The 22,914-nt window shown below is 39.6% G+C and overlaps 1 protein-coding gene across 3 annotated transcripts in view; it reads right to left on the minus strand.

Moving 5' to 3' along the window:
• The window catches only part of CHCHD3 (coiled-coil-helix-coiled-coil-helix domain containing 3), a 236,971-nt gene that overhangs the window by 78,537 nt on the left and 135,520 nt on the right, over nucleotides 1-22,914 (minus strand). For 2 of the 3 annotated variants that reach the window (XM_012721054.1, XM_012721052.1), the window contains exons 5-6: nucleotides 8,886-8,900; nucleotides 7,584-7,667 (exon numbers count right to left, since the gene is read on the minus strand). In XM_012721054.1, the coding sequence (XP_012576508.1) occupies nucleotides 7,584-7,667; nucleotides 8,886-8,900 (99 nt within the window). The remainder of the gene's footprint in view (nucleotides 1-7,583; nucleotides 7,668-8,885; nucleotides 8,901-22,914) is intronic. The other variant, XM_012721053.1, reaches the window with a different exon arrangement.

Here is a 22,914-nt window from a genome sequence, read left to right on the forward strand (position 1 = left end):
CCATGTGGTCGCCTCCGGGGCAGGCAGGAATCGAACTCATGCGGAAGTGGCATAGTTTCTTAGTGCAGTGCTTTAACCCGCTGCGCCACCAGGGAGGGCCAGCTTTAGGTTTTTTTAAGGAATGAAAAGAACTGGCTATGCCTTACAGATACATGTGCTCTGGAGAACAGTAGTTCAGCACAGCTGCCACAGAGCCACTGGACCAGATACCAAGGGGTGCAGGTGCCATGAGTGCTCATCACAGTATCTGGACAGTGGCTGGCTGCCTAGAGGGCCTAAGAAATGCATTTCTGAATGAATGGTGAACGCCAAGGACTCTCTCTAGTCCCCCAAATCTGGTAAGAATGACCAAGGTCAAAATCTTATATTCATCTTGTGGCCAAACTGGATTTGGGTTCCTTTCATTAAATACCAACCTCACTGTGCCAAGCTGTTTTATATGCCAAGTTCAGATGTGGGCACTTCTTAATTGATGATGTTATGAGCTAATACTATTTGCAAAATGTTTGAAAGACGAAATATATCTTTCTAACTGGAGCTAATGTGTTGAAACATAATCCCTGAGAGGCACAGCTGGCTCACGGTCTGAACATGAAACTGAGATTGAAGAGCATTTTCTAACACCAGCCTGCAATTTCCTTTGAAAAAATTAATATTCATGTATTTTAATTTTTTTAGTCAGTAAAATAGGGAAAAAAGCATAGGCTGTTCTGCCTAAATGGAGTATATTTAAAATTTATAAGTAAACAAGACATCAAGAAGCAAAACAATCACTTATTACAAAATAGGGTACAAGGAAAATTCAGGCGATTTAGCCCACTTTCAATCACATAAAGAGGAAATACAGAATGATTTCTTGGCTGCAATATTCTTCGCAAGAACAAGAGGATTTCCCACAGAACAGATAGGGGTATGGATTGTTCTTCAAATACAACAGCTAACCGAGCCTCCCCAGACAAAGGGAACAGAATCTTTAAAGGGGGAGTTCATTTTTCCTGGGATTTCATAACGCTGTGTTCATTTCCTTCCTTGCCTTTACACATTCAAGTGGCAAAGCACTTTGAAAAAAGCTGTCATGGTAAACAGAAGCTAATTATTTTAATGTATAGTCTTTCACAGGAACTGTGAAGAGTTGAGAAAGTCTGCAGCCCATATTGTGGGCACCTTAGCACTTAGAACCACTACAAGCACTCACAAAAAGGCAGCACTGGGCTTTAAAGCTCAACTGTACATTATCTCTTTCTCAGAGCCCTGGGGCTATCATTGCAAAGCACAGTGGTCCATTCTAAGCTCTGAATAGTGAAAAGGAAGAGATCATTAAATTATAATTTCCATGCACAATTGGTACAAGAATTTCCTACCAACAGGATTAATATGAAAGCAAGATCCCAGAATAAAGCCGCTCAGCAGAAAGGATGGCAGTTTAGTGTCTTGTAAATTTGATTTCACTGAAAGCCCTGACACATCATAATAGTGAAATCCTATTTACTGTAGCAAGCAGGATGGATAATGCTATTTAATACCTGGTGTACTGTGTGCCATCCACTCACAGCTTTTGTGTTCCATGTCCTCTCATCTTACCTTAAGGTTAATACTTCTTGACAGCCTACATGGTAAATAGAGCCCCAAATTAAGTGCTGATTCCATGATTTGCAAATCTTTCCTCTAAAGTTAGGCACAGAAAAAATGGCTCCACTTAAAGGGATCATTCAGAGGGTTGCACTTTTAACGGTTCACCCCACACACACAAAAAGGAAGTCTCCTCACACTAAAGCTAGATTGAAAAAAAAAACCCAAAACAAACATTTTGAGGTTACTCAAACCACATTTCCCATTAGAAAATTCAAAGAGGTTAATAGAAAAGCTAGTGCGTTTGGAGGACTTGTTGAATAATGAATTAAGGATAAGACCCTTCTATCTACTACACTGCATTGATTTTTTCCCCCCAGAAAAGAAAATAGAAGGGGGAAAAAAAAGCCCACCCTGTTTGCTACTTTTGCAGTATCTGCCACAATAAAATTCCTTTCAGGAAACAGGTAAGAGCGAAGAAGAGTACAGTCTCTGCAGCTCAGTTAAAAATAACTGTGTCTAGTACAATGACAAAAGAAAGGGTGATACCAGGCCTTATTAATTTTTCTACCTAACAATTAACGTTTATTTGAACTATCATTACTTGTTAATGATAAAAAATTGAGAGCAACTCAAGGCACACGCCGCAAACCACTTTTCTGAAACCTCTGTCATTTGCAATAGCATACAATTAAAAGTGATGCCGCTTCTATTGTCTTCTACATCCAGACTTCTGGACCCTCGTGGTTCCTGCAGCTCTGATAACCACGGGGAAGCTGTCCTGACTTCAAGCTGTACAAGGAAGCCAATCCAAAATTCCATGTGGCAAAGGAATAATCTCCCTCTAGGTTGACAAACGCAAGCGAGCATAAGCTATCAAGGCATTATCTACTGATACCCTAAATTTGTGCTTTTAATGACTGTGTCCAGTTTTCCTGCAATTAATGGCAACAGTTTAGAAAGCACTTAAAGGGGAGGGGAGGACTAGCAAAGCTTTATTTTTTAATTCCATTATTTTGTTTACTATTTTATTTCCTGAGCCTCAAAAAGAATTGTTTATGTGTCAGTATCTCAGATCTGAGTGTTCCAACTGTGATTCTATCTATTAACCCCTTGAAGAAGCTGACCCAGGTCATTCAATGAAATATTTTTACAATGACAGACTTAATCTGGAAGTAAAAATGCATTGTAATTTCTTTCATAAGGAGCATGCTGAGCTGCCAATAATCTGTTCTGTTGTCATTTCTCTTTATTATCAGTGTTGGCATTAGTTTTCCCCAAGCTTTGCACAGAGGAATACAGAAACGGACGTACTAACCGACAAAGAAGTCAAGCCATCAAAAAAGCCAATTAATCACACAGATGAGTCCGATACTATGATGTAAGAGAAGATACGGAACCTACTCTAAGTAAAAGGCTTTTTAAACTTGCTCATTTGATGTAAGCCTGACCTTAAAATTTAATTAGCCACTCTCCCCACAGGTGATGAACTGGTAAAGTACTTTTCTTCTTAATGACAATTTATTTTTCACCATTCTCTCTACATTACTCTTTTGCCCAGCTTGCACAATTCCTTCCTCTTAATTGTACAGATTGACTGCAGTGTGTATGCAAATAGCTACTGAAATCCAGAGGCGCCTGGAAACTAAAAGTAATGCACATTCCCTACCCTGTTGATCTGAACATTGTAACTGCATCTAACTAAGCTCTCTGATCTCCCTCAGTTCCTCAAGCCACCAGGGCTTTTAGCGCTCTCTTCATGCTGTGCCAGACCCCGCCATTCTTAAGAATGCCAAGAGCAAAGTGGATTCAGTCGAGCAAATCGATTCAAGTTCATAATTGAGAAGTTAGACATGCAAGACACACTAATCATCAAAGAACTCCATGTCTCCTGAGGAGAAAGGGGCCCTTGCTCTTGGAAGGCCCCTGGGAGAAACTGGACGCTATCTTCTCACACTAGGGCAGAGCTTCCTCTACCCTCCCTCCTCTAGGGTTCAGAGGTTACTGAAAAATAAATTTTCCTGGAAACATGCAGGCAATCCAGATTCTAATGAAAACTATTAGTATATCAAGTATGTTTGCTTTCTAGAGATGGAATAAAATGACCATCCTGTACCAATAACATAAACATGAATGATGGATACATGAGCGAACGGTTCAGAAACACTTGTAAAATGTTTGAATGACTATGAATTTCTTCAAAATAAAAGAAGCACAAATAGATATTAAAGTAACTCTTAGGGGTATGCAGTATTTGCTAGGTAATGAGACCTTATTTATTCCCTTTTGGTCAAATTTTCCCAGAAAGTGCCAAGTCCTGAGGAGAAAATTATGCATTTTGGATGCTTCTCACTTTCAGATTATGAGGAAACATCAATCATATTGTAGCATCAGAATGTGAAAAGTTATACTGGAAGCCAAAAAGAGCAAACTTAACACAGAAAGAACTAACAGCAAACTTAACACAGAAAGAACTAACAAAACAATCAGTAGGATTTAATGTCTTAAATGCAGATATTAAAGATAGTGCTGGGTAATGGCTAAAAGCTCAGGTGTTGAATCTGGCTCAAGCCCAGATCAGGTTTTGGCTGTATATTCTTGGGCAAATTACTTTAAGCCTTAGGCTTTTTATCTAAACAGGGCTGACAGCCTCATAGGGTTGTGAGGATAAAACAAATTAATCCATATAAAGTGCCTTACACAACAAAAATGTTCAATAAACATAACTGTTATGAGGCTAGAAACTTCAAGATATTCAAAGTCAAGCTTCTCTCAGGGATAGATTTAAAACCCTTCACTGGAATGATCAGCGAACGCTAATTTGTGGATATTTCAAAACTATTCATTCTTGTTTGGATATAACTTTATGGTAGAAGCTTAATTAATGTAGGATTCATTGATTTCTGTAGAAAGTACAGAAATAAAAAAGTGACCTTCAGTCTCAAAGGGTTTAAAAGAGCAGCACAGAGAGGTAGTGATAACTATCATAAGTAATATGTGGCATCATCAGGAGAGACATTAGGGAGAATTCCCTGAGGGAAGGGGGGACGACAAGACTACTTAAAAACCTTAGAACCTTCTTTCTAAAAGCTGCCCCAGGCTTCCTCTCATCAAATCACCAGCCAGGAATTACACTCTCCAATTCTCTTCCATCAACAAGCAGGAATTACTATTCAAGTCTCTTTCAGTGAGGCCACACACCTAATACACCATCTTAAAATAGAAACATTTACTTTGCATCTATGTCAAGGTTGAAAAGCTGGCAACATTTATAGTGAAGTAAGGACCTGAAAGGCACTCCCAATGGCTTGGACCTTTGTCAGTAAAGTGTGTTGTTTTGGAATAGTGGTCCTAGAAAGGTAAAATTGATGTCCAGGAGCGAGGGAAAGCCAAAAATTATCCCAACCTCCTGAGACTAGCCACAATAAATCCCTGGGAAGAGGACAATCAATTCACATATAGAAATACCTGATAGTTTACTGAAACAGACTGAGGAGGGAGACCAAAATGCAGCACAGAACTGAATATGTGTACGAGGAGGTGGATCTCAACATCTTAACAGAAATTTGCAACAAGTTCAAGAAACGACATGGTTCAAGTAATAACAAGTCACCAAGGAGTGCGCATAGAAGTTCTGTCTTTGTTATTCCAATTGATGGGCAGACACTTGGTGAGGGGATCTTAGGGATTGTTCTTGAAATGATTCTGTGGAAGACTCCTTGATGCCTTCTTTCTTTTCATGAAATACCACCAGGTGCCTAGTTGATGGTTTCATCATTTCATTTGGTTAAAAGAGAGAAGGATTTATGTGTCTGTACCAACTTTTGAAACACGGGCAACATAGGCTTCATAGCACTGTAGATGAATTCTACAAGGTATCATGTTATAATTGTTCTTTTTCTTACATTATATCTGTTCAGTTTAGTATTTTTACATTTTCTAAAACAGTGGTAGAGAAGTCCTAGAAATGGTCTGATGCTTTCACTGTCATCGCAGTATAAGAGAAACACTTTTTTACAATCTTTTGCATTAAGTCTAGAAAATGCTTTAACATTAGAAACCTAAATGTCTCACAGCTATTCCTAGATGAACTCTGACTGGACAAAATACATCTTTGGTTCTTCAGAAAGGGCAGTATAAACAGACCCAAGACTTTATAGAAGATACCAGGAAGTTAAGTAATACTATTTTTAAGAAAAAATTAGTATCTTGCATGTAGTGGCAAGTAGCTAGACTTTAAAGACAGCTGCTTCCATTTCTTAAACTCTTCAATTTTCCAGTGGGCTTTTAAATACATCATGTTATCTACCCCTACCCCCTCCCCCAATAATTCAGGAAGGTAAACAAGGAACTGAGCATTATCCCCACTTCATAAAGAACCAGAAACTATAAGAGATTATGTTGATGAGATAACCAGATGGCAAGGTCATGAAATGAATATGGGGTAGCATACTTTTTCAGGTTAGTGTTTTTGTTTTCTTTGGAAAACTATATGGTATATCATTTTAATCATTTTGTGGAAATGCCACACTGTTTTCCATAGAGGCTGTACCAACTGTCTTTCGCCTATGAGCAAGGGTTCCCTTTTCTCCAGTTCCTTGCCAAAACTCATTGTTTCTTCCTGTGTTTCTCCCTCCCCATAACAGCCCCATAACAACCATACTCTTCACTGGTCTATCTCTGCACTAATCCAGGCCTGATGATATTGTGGTTAAGCAGAAACAAGCTGAACAAATGGTCCCAATATTTAAAAGCTCCTGGTTTGGAGAAATCTAGAGATGGGGGAACACATTAACATCTAAATAACAATGCTGTATGGGGCTTAATAATTTATTTCTTATTTTACCTATTTTCTTACTGAACATCCTATCCTAAACAAATCAAACTGGGGAGGTTCTCAAACAGAAAAAGTTTTGTAACCTCAGGGATAAAGCGTGAAATTATTCCATACAAATTTACTTTACAGAACAAGGGCACAGAGTAGGTGTCTAAACTCACCTTCTTAGGCCTCCTTTTATATCAGTCAATTTTCTCCTTTGTATCTGTCAAACTAAACCCTGGGTTCAGAATGGGGAATGGGATCAAAAATGGTGGAGGGAGGGAAGTGCACTGGACTACGGTGATGGCACACGGGTTATTTGGTGATGGGAAGCCCATGGGGATTACAACTGAGATGGGAAAAGGCACAAAATGATGTAAAAACTATTATATTATTTAAAAAAAATCCTGGGTCCAATGGGACCAGAGGTACTGCCTTTAGTCTTCTCAGCAACCATTCTTAAAACCTGCTCTTCACTGTCTACTCTCAAGAGAGTACATCTTTATGGCCTCCCTGGTGGCACAGGGATTACATCTCAGCAGACTCTGCAGCTGAGTTCCAGACTCTGCAGCATGAGTTCCATCCCTAGCCAGGGAGCTGACTCACATGGCGCAGCAGACCTCTCCTGTCTCACCCACTGCTCCTCTCAGCAATGTACTTTCACTAGATCTACCTTTTCTGCTCCCCCACACCGTCTCTGGTGAATCCTCTCTCTCACACACTCCCGCCCCTTCTGCACCTCTCATCTACACCCCAGTTCTTGTATGCATAAATAAATAAATCTTGAAGAAAAAAAAAAGTACATTTTCAGCCACAAAGCAACAAAGGTTTCAAGGGTAACATGGCCTTTCAAAAAGTACCATTCCTGAGAACATGATCAAGTTTAATCGCCACTGGGGCCAGTTAAGAGGCGCATTCCCGTGTTTACTCTAGAGGCAGTGTGGTTTGTAAGCATGTTAGGCAACCTCTTTGGGGAGACTTTGAGTAGTGAAGTGCCCCAATGAAGCAAGACTAGATCATCCCCAAACTGTCAGAGTAGAAGTCCCAGAGAATGATCTCCCTCTGTGGTGACTATTCTTTCTGGCCACTTTTTAGCTAGGAAAAACAGTCACAGTTAGAATGTGCTGGTTTTAAAATAAATATGTGGAGAAACTGCAGATGTGGTAAGAGAATCAGTGATAAGAAATAGTCATACCCGCTCCTCCAGTCTAGCCAGCTGCTCTTTGTAGAATGCATCCTGCTTCTTGATCACTCGATCCTTCTCTTCCAGCTGCCTCGCCTAAAAAGGGAAATGAACAACATACTATATCAAGAAAAAGCAGCAACAGCAAAGCAAAAGTCAAGTATAAATTGCATTAGAAACAAGTATACAAAGCGCAAGATTTTTGTCAACTATTAGGTCTCTGCCACAGAAAAGCATTAATAAGAGGATGATTGCTGCATTTAAATGTAAAGAATGAGTCTACAATGTTGTTGTTTTTTTTTAAATTACTGTAACAGCTGTGTCCTACTTTGTCCAAACTTACTTGGAAATGTCAGAATATAGCATAGACAGTTTTATTTAACTTCTCTTTTGAGGAGTAATTTCAAGGATTAATATTTTGTACAATAAAACTTTGAATTTATTCTAGGCATAAGACATGATCTTCTTATCTTGCATGACACAAAAAGGCCTACATATCTTTTTGGACCTAAGTCTTATGTTTTGAAAATCCAAGAATTACAAAAACCGGCACAAAAACAGATGCATTATTCAACCTTTTATAATGAGGTAACTGTTTTTAGAGGGAATGGGTGAAAACTACCATATCTGTGCATCTGAGTAATTAAGATAAAAATAGTAATAATGAAAAGAATAAAAGCAGCTTAAAAGCACTCAGTTATCCCATTTCTAATTTTTTTTCACAAAATTAAAAAAACAGGTATTTTTGATTCTTGAAAAAAATAATTTCAAGATCAGTTTAAAAAAAAAAGGCCGAGGCCCTCCTTGGTGGCGCAGCAGGTTAGAGCACTGCACTAAGAAGCTGAAACCACTTCCGCATGAGTTCCACCCGCCCGCTGCTCCCCTCAGCAGTGTACTTCGTCGATCTGCCTGTTCTGCTCCCCGCTCTGTCTCTGGTGAAGTCTTTCACCACCCGAGTCTCTGGCCTGTACCCCAGTTCTGTATGCACAAATAAATAAATCTTAAAAAAAAAAAAAAAGCCTCTCCCAAACAGGTGCTTGTATTATGACCACTGTGCTGATCCATCACCCATGTTAGAAAAAGTTTTAACGTATTTTTATTGAATGCATGCTGAAGATATACCAGACTAGGAATTTTAAGAGATAAAACAAGGATATATTTTGGCATGCCCATCCTCGTGCCAGACACATTATATGTTTCTTTGCAAGGTGATCAAGTGTCACCTGTCTCTACCCAGGTAAGGGGACTGTCTACCAGGTCACCTGCTTATGTGAACCCATCTGCACAATTATGGGTGGCTCTAGTGCTACTTACTTTGACTTCCATGTCCTGCAGCATGTTGAAAACAAACAAACAATTATTTAACAATATCAGTACTGTTTTTTCTTAATGTCACAGAGAAATCTGATGGGTAAATATCTATATAAAATGCAAACCAAAGGCAGCAAAGTGAAAAATAAATAAAAAATAAAAAAAGAGAATTGCTTAACTTGGGACACAGTTAAATGTCACCATGCTGTTAGTTCAAACAGGAGATTTCAGTGAAAAGTTCATGCTGTTTTAAAGCATGTGAATAAATAAAAACAAATACAATATTATGATTAGATAAAAATTAATTCAGCTACAAGTACAGTCTATGGCTCTTGATATGAGAACAGTCAAATCCACAAGGAATATAAAAGAAAAAGTAAATGCACAAAAGTAAATTTGACAAACCTATAATGCGTAAACATGTATGATTATATGAGCTAACAAGAAAATATCTTTTAAAATTGAATACATGACCCACAACATAATAAATAAGAATGGGCTTGTGAGAGCCTCCATAATTTAAATACACCATTAAATCAAATTAATAAGTAAATAAGCAAAGGAAAAGAAATTTTAGCAATGTGTCTATTAATGCTGTTAACATACAGAACATCTGAAAAATACGCTCCCTCCGGACCAAAAAAGAATCAAAGGAAAAAAACACAAATGACACAAATAACACATAAACAAAACTCAACCCTATATAAAGTGAAAGAATAAAAATGCAGTTCCATATTCACTTATGAAACTGAAATACGGATATTATATGAAATGATATTATATGAAATTATAATATTGGTAAGAGAAAACACATTCTTCTGTACACTGCCGGTGGGAAAGTAAACTGGTATGCCAATCCCTTAAGTCAATTTGACAAAATGTAAAGCCTTAAAAATGTTCTGAGATCTAAATACTCCTCTTTTAGGGTTTAAGTGATTATCTTATTTGGATGTTTGCTATTTTCAAATTTTTATAATAGAAAATTGTTATTTCTGTAATCAGAAAAATATTTTGGCAATTTATGGCAAAATGCAAACATGGTCATAACAAGGCTGTTTTGAATTGCAAAGAAACAAAAGCCAATGTAATGACTAAATAAAAATATAGTCAACATATTTTAAAGAAATGACCATAAACAGAAAGGGCAGTATTTTCTCTTCTCTTGTAGAGAGGGGAAAAAAAAAAAAGACCAGAAGGCTATTCAACAAAATGTCAACAGAGGTTATGCCGGGGTAGAATGCATGTGGGTAGTTTCTGATTACGTTTGTTTCTTTATATATTTCAAATTAAAAGCATATATACTTTGGACTCAGTCAAGGGACAAAGGAAATTTTTCAGGGTGAAGAAACTATTTTGTATCCTTATTATGGTGGTGGTTACATAATGGGGTACATTTGCCAAAACTCATAGAACTACATGTCACAAAGAATGAAATTAACTAAATTTCAAAATGGATATAAAGCAAGCACATGGAAGTTACTACATATAAAGATAGGAACATATGTGTGTGCACATCTTTACTCGTGAATCTGCTCATCATTTAGCCAATGTTACATCCAAGCACTTAATTACAGGAAATATCAAGAAATGCACACAAGGACCAATAGCTAAGAAAATGCAGCAAGAATTATTTTAAAACAACAACAAATACAGCAAGAGTGGTTTGTGAACATGAGCAGTGACAGGTTTGTTTACATAAGATGGTCTAGCAATCTTGATATAAAGATTATAGTCAAATCATAATAATTTAATGTTAAAAGCCATGTAAAAGCACTATTTAATGGGGTGAGAATTTAAAAACTGAAACTACTAGGCAGAGAGTTGTTGTAAGTTCCTAGTTCTTTGTAAGAAATTTAGGGGTGAGGAAGCAGAAGGGAGAAACAGGGTGGTGGAGAGCTTTCCACCCACGTGGAAACATGCCATGAATGCTAAGATTCCAGTGGGTAACAATGTGGCGGGATTTTTTATTTTTAATTTGGTCTATTCTTATTTTCCCATTTTTCTATAATGAACAGTCATTACTCCTATAATCAGAAAAGTATTTTTAAACACATACTTTTATTCTTGACCAAGAGAAGAAAACATAACAAGATACAAAAGCAAGAGAGAAAGTATTTCAGCCATATTAGGGACCAAAAAAACTTTGTTTTAACAAATTGAATTTTATTTATAACATGGAAATTATTTTACCGACTAAATTCTTAATGCATTAGAACTTGATTTTCTCTTTTTATTCAATGTCTGAGATTTCCCACTATGGTTCTTAAAACACTTGCACTGAATAATGTTTCTTTTGTTCACATGTAATTGCACAGTGAGATTTTTTTTTTAATGCAAAGAAAATGTAATGGATATTCTATTAGGGCTATTTAGGAAACAGTGAGAGAATTTAATATTACAAATATATTTTTTGAGTCTACTGAGGTCACTATTTTGAGTAGCTGATGACAAACTCAAGATAGAGATCTCCTCATTCACTTTCCTAAGGTACGATCATTGAAAACTTTCACAGCAACACGCCAAAAGGTCTGATGTGCACACTTGGGAGAGGCTGGCTACCAAAGACCTAAGACCGCCAACACCAGGCTAACATCACAAATCTTTCCCTAGGCGGCCAACAGAATCAATAGTCTGACATCCACTGGGGAGAGTAACAAAGCAGGAAACATGGCCATAGTCCTTTAATGCCACATTGCTGCAGAACGGTTAATATGATGCTGGGAGGGAAAGTCACACAATATGAATCCAGAAACTTAAAGACGCCGGCCATACACTGACCAAGCTAATAGCTGCCGGGGATGGAGAGTCACATGCAACTTAAGAAAAGGCAGTGAACTGAGTGCAAGGAAATACAACGTCCATGTATAACTGATGCAGAACCATTTTAAGAGAACAAGTGAAAACAAAGGTCATTACAACATTAGCTGTTGTGAGGGCAGACTCAGGTTCTTTTTTGGGGGGGGAGGGGGGGGAAATATGAATATAAAAGTTTCCCTTGTCTTCTGTTCACTATCCTTCCCAGATCCTGTTAGATGTGGATCGAATGGCATGAGCAGATTTGAAAAGATGAAAGTGCTTCAATGGATCATGATGGAAAATTAGAGCATCCCATATGCAAGAGAAACAAAGAAAATAAGGAAATCAAGTTTTCTCTAAGAAACCCAACAAACACTTTGATGTTTCCCCACTCCCGATATTTTGTTTTAACTCAGTGCTGGTAGCTAGATTCAAAATGAATTATATATGTGTTTAACTCCTTAAAGGCTGGTTTCTTTTCAGAAGAGACTTGAAGGTAAGACAAGAGATAAGGCTGACAGAGAGAGCTGGGATTATGGACATGGGACCTGGTACAGGTGGAAACTTTACCTTCTCGCCTATGTTCCTGGGTAAATGTTCATAGCGAACAAAACTTCTTGGCATAGTAGCTCAGTCCTCTTTGGTCTGGTTGCTCTGGGGACTGAGATCTGGCCTAGGGGATATGGCCTTCAGAACTGAGTGACATCACAATCACTTCGCTCAAGGTGATGTCACTGCTTCATGCATCATCAAATCAGTACAAGGCATGTTAAAGAAAGATTCTATACTGTGAGAAGCTTGTACATCTTAAATGACAGAGTGCCTTAAAAAGATAGTGTTGAATTCTAATAAGTCAAGGTAGAAAACAAAACAGGAACCCGCTCCATTTTCCATGTGACAGTACTATGAGAAAAGAACTCTAAATTCACATAAACAGGAAATCCTTCTACCTACATTTCCTATTATTCTAAATCTGGTAACAAATCTGGAAGATACATATAAGGAACTGGGAAAGATTTACTCACAATGATAGGAATATGTGGTAGGCAAAACCCATCAATCTATCTTATAAAACATATAAACAAGTAAGCGCAGGGAAAAGAGCTTAATTCCTTGTAAGAACTACATATAAGGTTCAATATACAAGAACCTAATAAAATTATTTGCTGACATAAAGAGAATTAAATATACAAGGGGGTTGAACCACAAATGTATAAGGCACTATTACATTTAGAAGTAGTAGAACATGATCACTGTGAATATCAATTAGCTGTAACAAAATAGTTAAAGTAGCCATGGATTCAACTAGCTGAATACTAGCCTTTTGTTATAAATTAGAAGTTACATAGGGCTCACTGAAACTTTATCAAGTGGCATTAATAAACAAAGAATTGGCCCTCCCTGGTGGCGCAGCGGGTTAAAGCACAGCACTGAGAATCTGAAGCCACTTCTGCATGAGTTCGATTCCCGCCTGCCGCCTGCCCGGGAGGAGACCACATGGCGAGCCAGACCTCTCCTGACCCGCCCGCTGCTCCCCTCAGCAGTGTACTTCGTCGATCTGCCTGTTCTGCTCCCCACTCTGTCTCTGGTGAAGCCTCTCACCGCCCCTGAGCCTCTGGCCTGTACCCCAGTTCTGTATGAATAAATAAATAAATCTTTAAAAAAAAAAATAAAAATAAAATAAACAAAGAATTATGCTTAAAGCACTATTTTTCAAATCACACCAGAAAATGACCTTCAAAAGGGTAACGCATCTAGGTAGTTTTAAATAATACCCAACCTGATATCAACTTTTGCCTATTTTACTATGACTACTAGAAGTAGGAGCAGAAGAGCAAACTCTGCCACGAAATGTAAAATTATACTTGTGTCTGTGAACCAAATCTAAATATAGGCCAAGAAATAGACTTCAAAATCCAGAGTCTGGAACTCACGTCTGAGGCACCAGGATTTGATGAAGTCCATTTGTTACCCTTTGTTTTAGATTCCCAAGAACAACTTGAAGAATGTTTTTTGCTTTTTTTTATAGTAGTAACACACTGGAAATGGCCTGTTGAATATGTTGAGGGTGTCCCCTGGTACTATGACATCTGCTTATTCTCATGCAAAAAGAATGCAGAGGTAAAGGTAGTGGTCTTTGAAATTAAAAGAGTCAACAATGAATGAAGCCACGAGGTTGTTCAGTACCTACATTTAGAATGGAATGTGAACCGGATGTGCTTTGCTCTAAATTTGTAATAAGTTCTCTTGTAAAGATCAAGATAAAACCAAAACGAAGCCCTACAGGAAATCATAAACAATTGTACACATGCTATTTTCTACAGCTTTAAAAAGGAAGACATGACCCTGGAATTGCTTCTCCAAGTTTTCCACTTCACATTAAAACTTAACATTAAAACTTACGAGCACTAGGAAACCCACTTGGTGTGGAGTCAGGGAAGTGGGATGCTAAATCACCACGTGGCGATGCGCCAGCCCTATCTCCTTCTACACTGACCCCACAGAGACCCCCCCACCCCCCACCCCCCTGACCAGTCCTTACTTTCCTCATGGAGCATTTGCCAAGCCACCCTCCAGCTGCCTTTCCCATTTGGACACCTAACAAAACTTTTCAGCGTTTCTCCAACAGCTGCTTTGAATTTGTCTTGTATTATGTAGACATTGTAACTTACCTGGTCCCTCTTCTCAGTCAATGATATAAATTATTTGAAGCTGAATCTAATGAGTGTTCACCTCATTTCTTAATCCATTAACAGTTCAGTATCAGCCACTGGTTTAAGACAGAGATTCTAACTCTGGACCTACAACGTTCTGGAGAAGACAATTCCTTGCCACAGAAATGTCCGGTGTTCTGCAGGGTGTTCAGCAATATCTCTGGGCTATGACAACAAAAATGTTTCTGGATGTTGCCACATGTCCCCTGAAAGGCAGGGCTGACCCCAGTTGAGAACCACTGGTCAAAAGCTGATTTTCTGAAGCCAATTCTGAGCACCTGTCTCTGCATTTGAGAAACTATATTTGAGAGAACTGTAACATTGATAAATTTCACAGAACAGGCTATAGGAAACATTTGTACCTGCTTACTAATAAATTTGTGTTCAGCAAATGCTTGCACGTTTTGTAAGGTTCGGCTAGAGACTCGCTTGCATGATAAGCTGGCTTGCATCATAAAGGTTTAATAAAGTAGGAAGGCATCAGGAGTGACTCATACATACGTAAAGTAATGAGTCAGATCCCATTGAGACAGAAAATTGGGAACTTCAATTCATTATTTCTCTAACTATGGAGGAAAGGCATAAAACAGGTACCTAAGTTCTCTCTTTTTCCACAGCTCTTGTAAAAACAGAACCAACAGTCACAGAAGATTCTGAATCTGTTGAAGTGTGTTGGATCCAGGCAGACCTGAGGATGCCCAGCTAATACACAGTGGTACTGGATGTTGGACTTGTGTTCTGTTGGGGGAATGACAGCACCAGATGTGTTGTCAAAGATTTTAAAAATCAGGCCTGTTGTGATTCCATTATAATTTACTAGCTTCCTGTTACAAAGCAACATATTTCAATGTGAGATTTCAACATGAAAGGTGCCTGAAACACATCACCTCATCAGTTCAGTGTCATAGACTCTGTGCACCTCTCCCAAAAGCCATTTAAAAAAGAATATCTGTCACAATGCCCAGCACACAAGAAATATTAAATAAATGCTAAACCAAAAATGCCATGAACTGTAAGGGGTTCAGAGTTGTCCAACCTGCAGTGTTATCTTTTCCAATGACATGAGCTTCAGCCACCGCATGCTCATGAAAGGCAGAAGAGAATCTAAACATGCATCAAGTCTAAAAGAAGGAACATGTTGAATCAAATCCAGTAAGTGACTAAAAACAGAGTCCCAGAAGACTGAGTTCTAGAAAATAAATAAATGTTCTATGTCACAGAAGCATTAGCAAGTCAGGAAATGAAGGCTAAGACTAATAATTGAAAGAGGAAAAACTGCTTAAAAGGACTATATTTAATAAAAGGACGCTATGATTACATAGCTTAGAGCAGGAAGAGATGTTATTATCCAGTCTAGCTTCAGGGTACTGGTGTCAGGAACCCTAAATGGGGTCATTTCTTGCAAAAGTAGTGTGTCTCAAGTCTAGACCACAGCTGCCAGGGTATCAAGCATTTGGAGTTCGTTTAGCTAAAGGTACAATTATCCTAAAATGTCTCTATCTCCTTATTCCATAATGTGGGGAATAATACTACCATTTCCAGGCACTTATATGTAATCTTGCTTTACCATGGAGATATAAAATCTCAATGCTCTCGTCTAACACAGAGGTGCAGGTTAAACCACACTAACTGCGCCAAGGCATTCCGTGTCACTGATCTGACAAATAAATTGGACAACAAGAAGACAGTTACTGCACTTCTGAATTCCTTTCCTTTGTAGCAACTTGTGTTTGTTCAATTTAAATCTAGGTTTACTTTTCACACTTTGGGGGCCACTTGGCCAGACTATCTCTATTCTTGCCATCTATTTCACATACAAGCTGGGAAAAAAAAAAAAATCCAGAGATCATCCAGCACATTCCACAGGGAGCAAGTGAGGCTCCCAGTTCCCTGTTGGCTCAGAGAATTCTTTAAAGTGAGGTGAAACCTCAATTCCAGTAAGGCTATTAATTCATGAAGTCATAGCACCTCTGGGGGTTCTTCGTAAACTTAGGGGGTATGTGGTGGAGTAAGATCTAAGTTCCCTCGAACATGCATATGTGAGGTACTTCATGTTCCATAACATTTCCCCCATTATTCACTTTCCAGCTCTTCTATAGTTGAGCCAGAGGAAATGCCGTAAGCCGCAAGCACACGAGACAGAACACTTGGAAATGAGTGTGTGACAGTGGGACCTGGTTGCCTGGGGGCGGGTACTGCATGCCACCAGCAGTGGTGCCCCCGTCTGACTTGGTACCACAGGTGGGTGTGCAGCTACTGGACAAGAGCTGGGGCCTCCGCGTGCCCTTGGTGGCTTAGAGCATTCGGTGGGCTCTTTCCTGAACTGAGCGCCACCTGGCAGGTTCACATGGGTAGGATAGGTGGTTTGGACCACTGCTGCTAACCTGGTCGCACACTCTCCCATTTTCTATTGAGAAATGACGGAGGACAAAAAGTAACAGGCGTTCTCACCCTACTAGTGGTGCTTTAAGAGGAGTGCAGGGGGCTGGAAGGGATGATGCTTAATGAAATAAGCCAGAAAGAAAAGGAAAAATAACGGATGATTTCACTCACTGCGTGAGCGTAAGGGATCAGCGGGGGGGAGGGAAGAGAGAGAGAGAGACAAACAAACATAATAGAGTAAAAATGAAAACAATAAACAACTATATACCAGGGACATTTTATGGATGTGGGGGGGGGTGGGATCAGAACGGGGTGGGAACAGTGATGGCACACGGGTGAGTTGGTGGTGGGAAGACCATGGGGATGAAAAAATGATGAAAAAATGTACAAAAGGAAAATGATGTAAATACATACATACATACATATATATTTATATATATATAATAAAAAATGTAAACAAAATAAGAGGGGTGCAGGGGAATTACATCATGGGCAGATGTATCTGATATTAATTAAAAAAAACTAGGGAGCCAGGGAAATGCCAGCAAGGGCGGGATTGCACTTACCCCCCCTAGGCAGCCTGCACAGCTCTGGCCTTGGCTCTCTCCTTCCTGCAAGGCCTCACAGAGGGGAGGAACACTGCTGCCCAGTAAATAGAATTCTAGTGGTTCGAGATACGTAACGCCCATTCACAAATCCTTAAACGAAAGTTCCCCATTCATCTCATGCTCAACTAAAGACACCTACTGACCCAATCATGAAAGAAAAAACAGCAGTGTTCAAAATAAATTCGAACAAAAGAAATCATTGCCTCATGCACTGATTTTGTTCAGCTTTACTGAGGTATAATTGACAAAATTCACAGGATGGTTTTAAAGCTCAATCTTTCAGTAAGCTGTGACTCCTGAAAAAAATTGGGAAAAGTCTAAAGATTTTTCTTTTTTACCCTCAACAACAGCCACTGCATGGAAGTGTATTTCATGACCATCCGTTTTTCTCCACACTTGTAAGGAAGGGGCTGTTAACAAGGCTTCAGCCTTTGTATAGAGTCTCCAAGTTACCAGGCCAAAGCCATGAGAAATAAGATGGGAAATAAGATGGGAATAACTAGCGATAAGTTACAGTCTGAACAAAAGGGAAAGTCTCTACAAAGGAAGGATGGAGAGGAGAGAATGCACCCAACACACGAGTCAATAGACAGCAACAGTGTACCAGGTAGAGGTGGGCAAGTCTCTTTGATTCCTGGATGGAGTTGGCTTAAGAGCTGGATCTTCCTGAAAGAGAGGTCACACTGAATCAGGCCTCAGAGGTCACACTGAATCAGGCCTCAGAGGTCACACTGAACCAGACCTCTTCTTTCAGGTTCCTTGGGCCTGGCTGGCTTAAACAGAGTTTAGTCTATCTGAACACCAGTGTGAGGGGACCACAGTAAAGCTGAGAACTCTGGATCTCAAATCCAGAATCTGTTAACACACTGGCAGTGCCTTTCATCAGAGGTTTGCTGCCAAGAAACAGGAATGGCTCTAACACCTAAGTATCAACTTAAAATCTGCAGAACCTTGATTACCTACAGATCTAAAACTACACAACGGCATCAGAAACTCTCACTCCCAACAATGTGAATGTGAGTAGTACAGCTTTACACGCTTCTTTTTTATTATATAGCAAATTACTTACTGTTACTGTTGTAGACAAGAGACTCTCCTGGAGCCATGGCTGGAAGACCCCTCTGGTGAATAAGGATGGTCTGCTCGTCCCTCTAGAGCTCACACAGCAAACCCTTATTTAACTTGGGACCGAACAATAAAAAGCAAACTCATAATTTTGACTGCTGGGAAGTCAGACATGATTAACCATTTGACATGATGTCCTGCCTGCTTTATGGGTATGGCTATAATTTAATCATATAGTATCTTTCTGGCTTAAAAATCAACCTCCTATGAGTAAGACTTTCATTCATCCATCATTGGACCAGATGCTAGAAAGCTCCTAGCAACTACTCAGATTTAGAAGCTAAGTGATCGGATTCCTGCCCAGAGGAAGGTGACACCCACCCTCAAGCCTTTCAAACCAGGAGCGAGTAAGCTGCATCAGAAACGATGATCTGAATGACAAACCGTGAGCGATATTTGATGCCAAATTTATCAACTATCAAAGATACCCAGATAAAAGGAGAAGAAAGCATAGCCATTTGAAGCAGGAATGTACCTCAGAAGCCCAGGCCCTCAGATGTGAAAGATTTAATCCTGCAATAGCTCTCTTCTCAGAAGATCATATAGTTAGTCATGAGTTACAAATAGAATATAGGTTCTCTTAAGTCACACTTTAAAGTGGATACACTAGACAGTCTCTCAAATATTCTTAAAAGCCTCCTTGTGGGCGAGAGAAGGGAAGACTCCCCCAGTTTTTATTATCCCAAACATGGGTTAATAGTAGGTTATGACACCCCTAACCTACTTCCCCAGCCCATGCATGTGTTCACTCACACGCATGCATGTGCATTTAAAAGCATGCATTTGCAGGTGGTCATCCACAGAGCTCCTAAGAGGCAGTTCCTTTCCCGGGAGCTTTACCATTTGAGATGAGCACTGCAGTCGTGGACAAAGACAGTACAGACCACAAATCAAAGCAGTGACATGAAAACATATTTCCTGAAAACAAGATATATGGCTAAGCATAAATAACAAGATATATAACCCAATTAATATGGCAAAAGAAATATTTTGCTGAAGCTCTGGGTTGGTACTGGAAAACTTTACAATATTAGCCAATGACACAGTTTTGTTAAACGCAGAATGTTTTTGAGATCCTCGCCATTCGTCACCTGGCACAGATTATCCCAGGCTACAATAAAGAATTGGTGCTTTTTTCTAACTGAGCTAAAAAGACACAGTTTACTTTGAAAAATGGCTACCACCCACTATTAATCTGAAACTGAAAACCAGTTTCATAATGACATGTAGCAAGCCCCATCTCACACTCCCCAGCACCACCACTATTGAATAAAGAGTGTGACTGACATTTCATAATCTTCTAAAAAATGAAAGAAAAAAAAAAGTCCTAAATGTAGGCTTATATTTTACTCCTAATAAACTGTAAATGGCATGAGATTATTGAAACCAGACACATGGGACAGGCTGGCTTAAGAGCTCCCTCTCAAGAAAGAATTCCCTCTCAAGCCCCCTATCCTTTACCTTATTTTTATTTGTTGTCAGATGACTACAAGCAGCAATGACGAGATGATCGAGGAAGAGGTGACGATGGGATGAATGTGTGTAAAAAGACCACATGGCTGGGCTTTGCAACACCCTCAAGAGATGCCATGCTACATAAAGCTGTTAATTGATCTAGTCTACAAATAGTTCCTGGAGCACTTTGCTGGGCATTTCCAAGCTGGCCAGTATACTGACCTGGCCACTGACTTCAACAGCTCTGACGAACACCACAGCCACGCTCAGCTGACTACACAATTCACGACAGTTTACGAATGGCTCTGGAGCACCTGAAAGTGTTTCTTCTTGCTCAGGAGAAATAAATCAAGCCCTATAAGCAGACCCTATAAGCATGCTTACAAATGAAGCTAAATGCTAAAGCCACTTATTCATTTGAAGAACAAAGTAAAACACCTCTTCATTTATTCAATGGTCCTATTTTGTGAAGATGCTTTGTCGGACCCGGTCCCGGGCACCACAGACACACCAGTAACGAGCACACTGCCTTTAACTCGATGCGCAAAAGACACAATCCCCAAGCTCTGGTTCACACACTGGTTCTCCAACAGCCACTCTTGCCCACAAATGTTATGGTTTTGGGAAAATTACAAAGTGGACGGAGAGCAGTGCACAGGTTGCATACACAACCACTAAGAGTATGCAGGGTCAGGGATTTAATCAGCTGGCTTGAAACTTGAAAGCTGGGTGAGTAGGATTTAGGCAGGCAGAGACCGTCAAAGGCCACTGCGAGAAAGGAGGCAGCAAGCTGAGGTACCGAAGGGGAAGACGGGAGGGAGGCCTCCGAAGTACATGGGGCGCAGAGGAAATGACACGAAAGGGGTGGGAGAGGGAGTGGGGACATGGCTGCAGGAAGATGGATCTGCTGGCTAAAAGGTCTGGACTTCATCGTGCAGGACATGAGGGGTGTGAGGGAGGGCTCTGAAGACATTTTGAGGTGTGATGAAATGGTATTTCAGGAAGATTAATCTCCGTGTGCAGGATGGCACAGGCAGGTTGTGGGCAAATGGACAACTCCAACCCCCCCCCCACCTTCTCTTTCCTCTGGTGTTTGCTTTTGGACTCTTCCACAGCACCCCCTTCCCTGGCCCCTCTTCCCACTTGTCGGAATTTCTTCCCTCTCTGTGACTCTCTTATTCTCTGCTCGCTGTTTCCTCAATTTCACTTTCTCATTGTTCTGACGCTTAGTGAATGGGAATATAGGTGACCCTTAGAAGATGTTTTGTTCTCAAGTTCAAAAAAGTCAAATGGAGCCTTTCAATTTTGGGGGTTTTAAGAATCTCTATGCATCAGTCCCACCCCCACCACCTTCTTTCTTTCTTCTTTTTTTTTACTCTCCAGCTAATTAGTAGCAGGTGAGAGAAAAAAAAAAACCCTACTCCCAATTTAGCAAATGCACTCTAGTTCTCTAAATCTTTGTTAGTGTAGCTGCCTAGCCAATCTCTGGATTACCGCCCTAATTTTAAATTTTGTGAGCCTGGGGAATAAGCTTATGAAGGACAGAAAGAGTCAGTACACATAAAATATGGTGCTTTATTATAAAAGACCAAAAAAAAAAAAAAACCCTAATTATTCTTAGAAGCAAAATGATCTTCTCTGGTAAATTAAAATTAGCATTGTCATTCTAGAATCTCTGCAGCATTAACACACATGGCTGATAGTCCAGTGAATTCCTTGATCTTCTTCCAAACCTACTTCCCACAGGTAGATTTCTCAGTGTCTCATGTTTATTGAGTATCTCTCCCTCCAATTATTTCCACGCCATTGAGTGGAGCCATACTTCTTATTCTTGAACTTCAAATACTTCAAATTTTTAAAACCATAATCTCTTCTTCCACACTTCCTGAGTGTACCTTTAGAGTGTTCTGTTGAGTAACAACTGAATCACTCTGCAGGAAAAAATGGACATTGATGAGGTGAAACTACTGGGGAGCCTTTCTCCCTAAATATAGTGCTTCCTGTCACCCTTCATTTCTCCTTCATTGAAGAAGAAAAACATGCTAGGAAATTACTTACAATAAATTCTAAGAAGATAACTTATTTTGAGAGCATTCAAATGCTACAGGCTGCATCCAATTTCATAGGCTCACTGTTGCTTAAAGAAACAACAGGAAGGGCTCTCGCTGGTGGCACAACAGACTAGGACACAGCACTGCAAGCTGGCCGCAGGCACTTCAGCACAAGTTCGATCCCCTGCCCTGGAGGTGACCCACATGGCACAGTGGACCTCTCCCGACCCACCCGCTGCCCCCTCAGCAGTGTACTTCCTTGATCTGCCTTTTCTGCTCCCCACTCTGTCTCTGGTGAATCCTCTCACTGCCCCTGCACCTCTGGCCTGTACCCCAGTTCTGCATGCACAGATAAATAAATCTTTTTTTTAATCTCAAAAAAAATAATCTCTTTTAAAAAAAAAACAGTAAAGTCAATATATATAACTGTCGATCACTGCACTTGGTGAGCTAGTTTATTATTCTGAATCTGGAGATTTTAAAACTGTTCTATACAATTCCACAGAGAAGATTAACCAACAGACTTGCTTCTACCAGAACTAGTTCCTGTCTTTAAACTAAATCCCTTCTGCTGAAATTGAATCCTTAAAAAAAAAATCCCATACTCAGATGTCACTGGAAAAGAGCCGGTCGTAATCCTCTGTATCATACTCCACACATACTAGGAGAAGGTAATCCCCTCTGCCGTCTCCTCTTCTAACTAAATATCTGTATTATATAGCAAACATTTCTTCATCCAACTTTTCAACTGCAATATGGATTTTTTTTTTTGTTATCCAAACTCATAATCCCTCTTCGTTCATTTAAATTCTACAAACCTTAGATTCTTTATCTTAAAAAAAAAAAAAAGGAGCTAATAATACCTGCCCTGTTATTCCTCTTTTACAAATCAAATTAAACT

The sequence above is a fragment of the Condylura cristata genome, unplaced genomic scaffold, assembly GCF_000260355.1.
Source record: "Condylura cristata isolate star-nosed mole 26May11 unplaced genomic scaffold, ConCri1.0 scaffold00005, whole genome shotgun sequence".
Classification (NCBI taxonomy): Eukaryota; Metazoa; Chordata; class Mammalia; order Eulipotyphla; family Talpidae; genus Condylura; species Condylura cristata.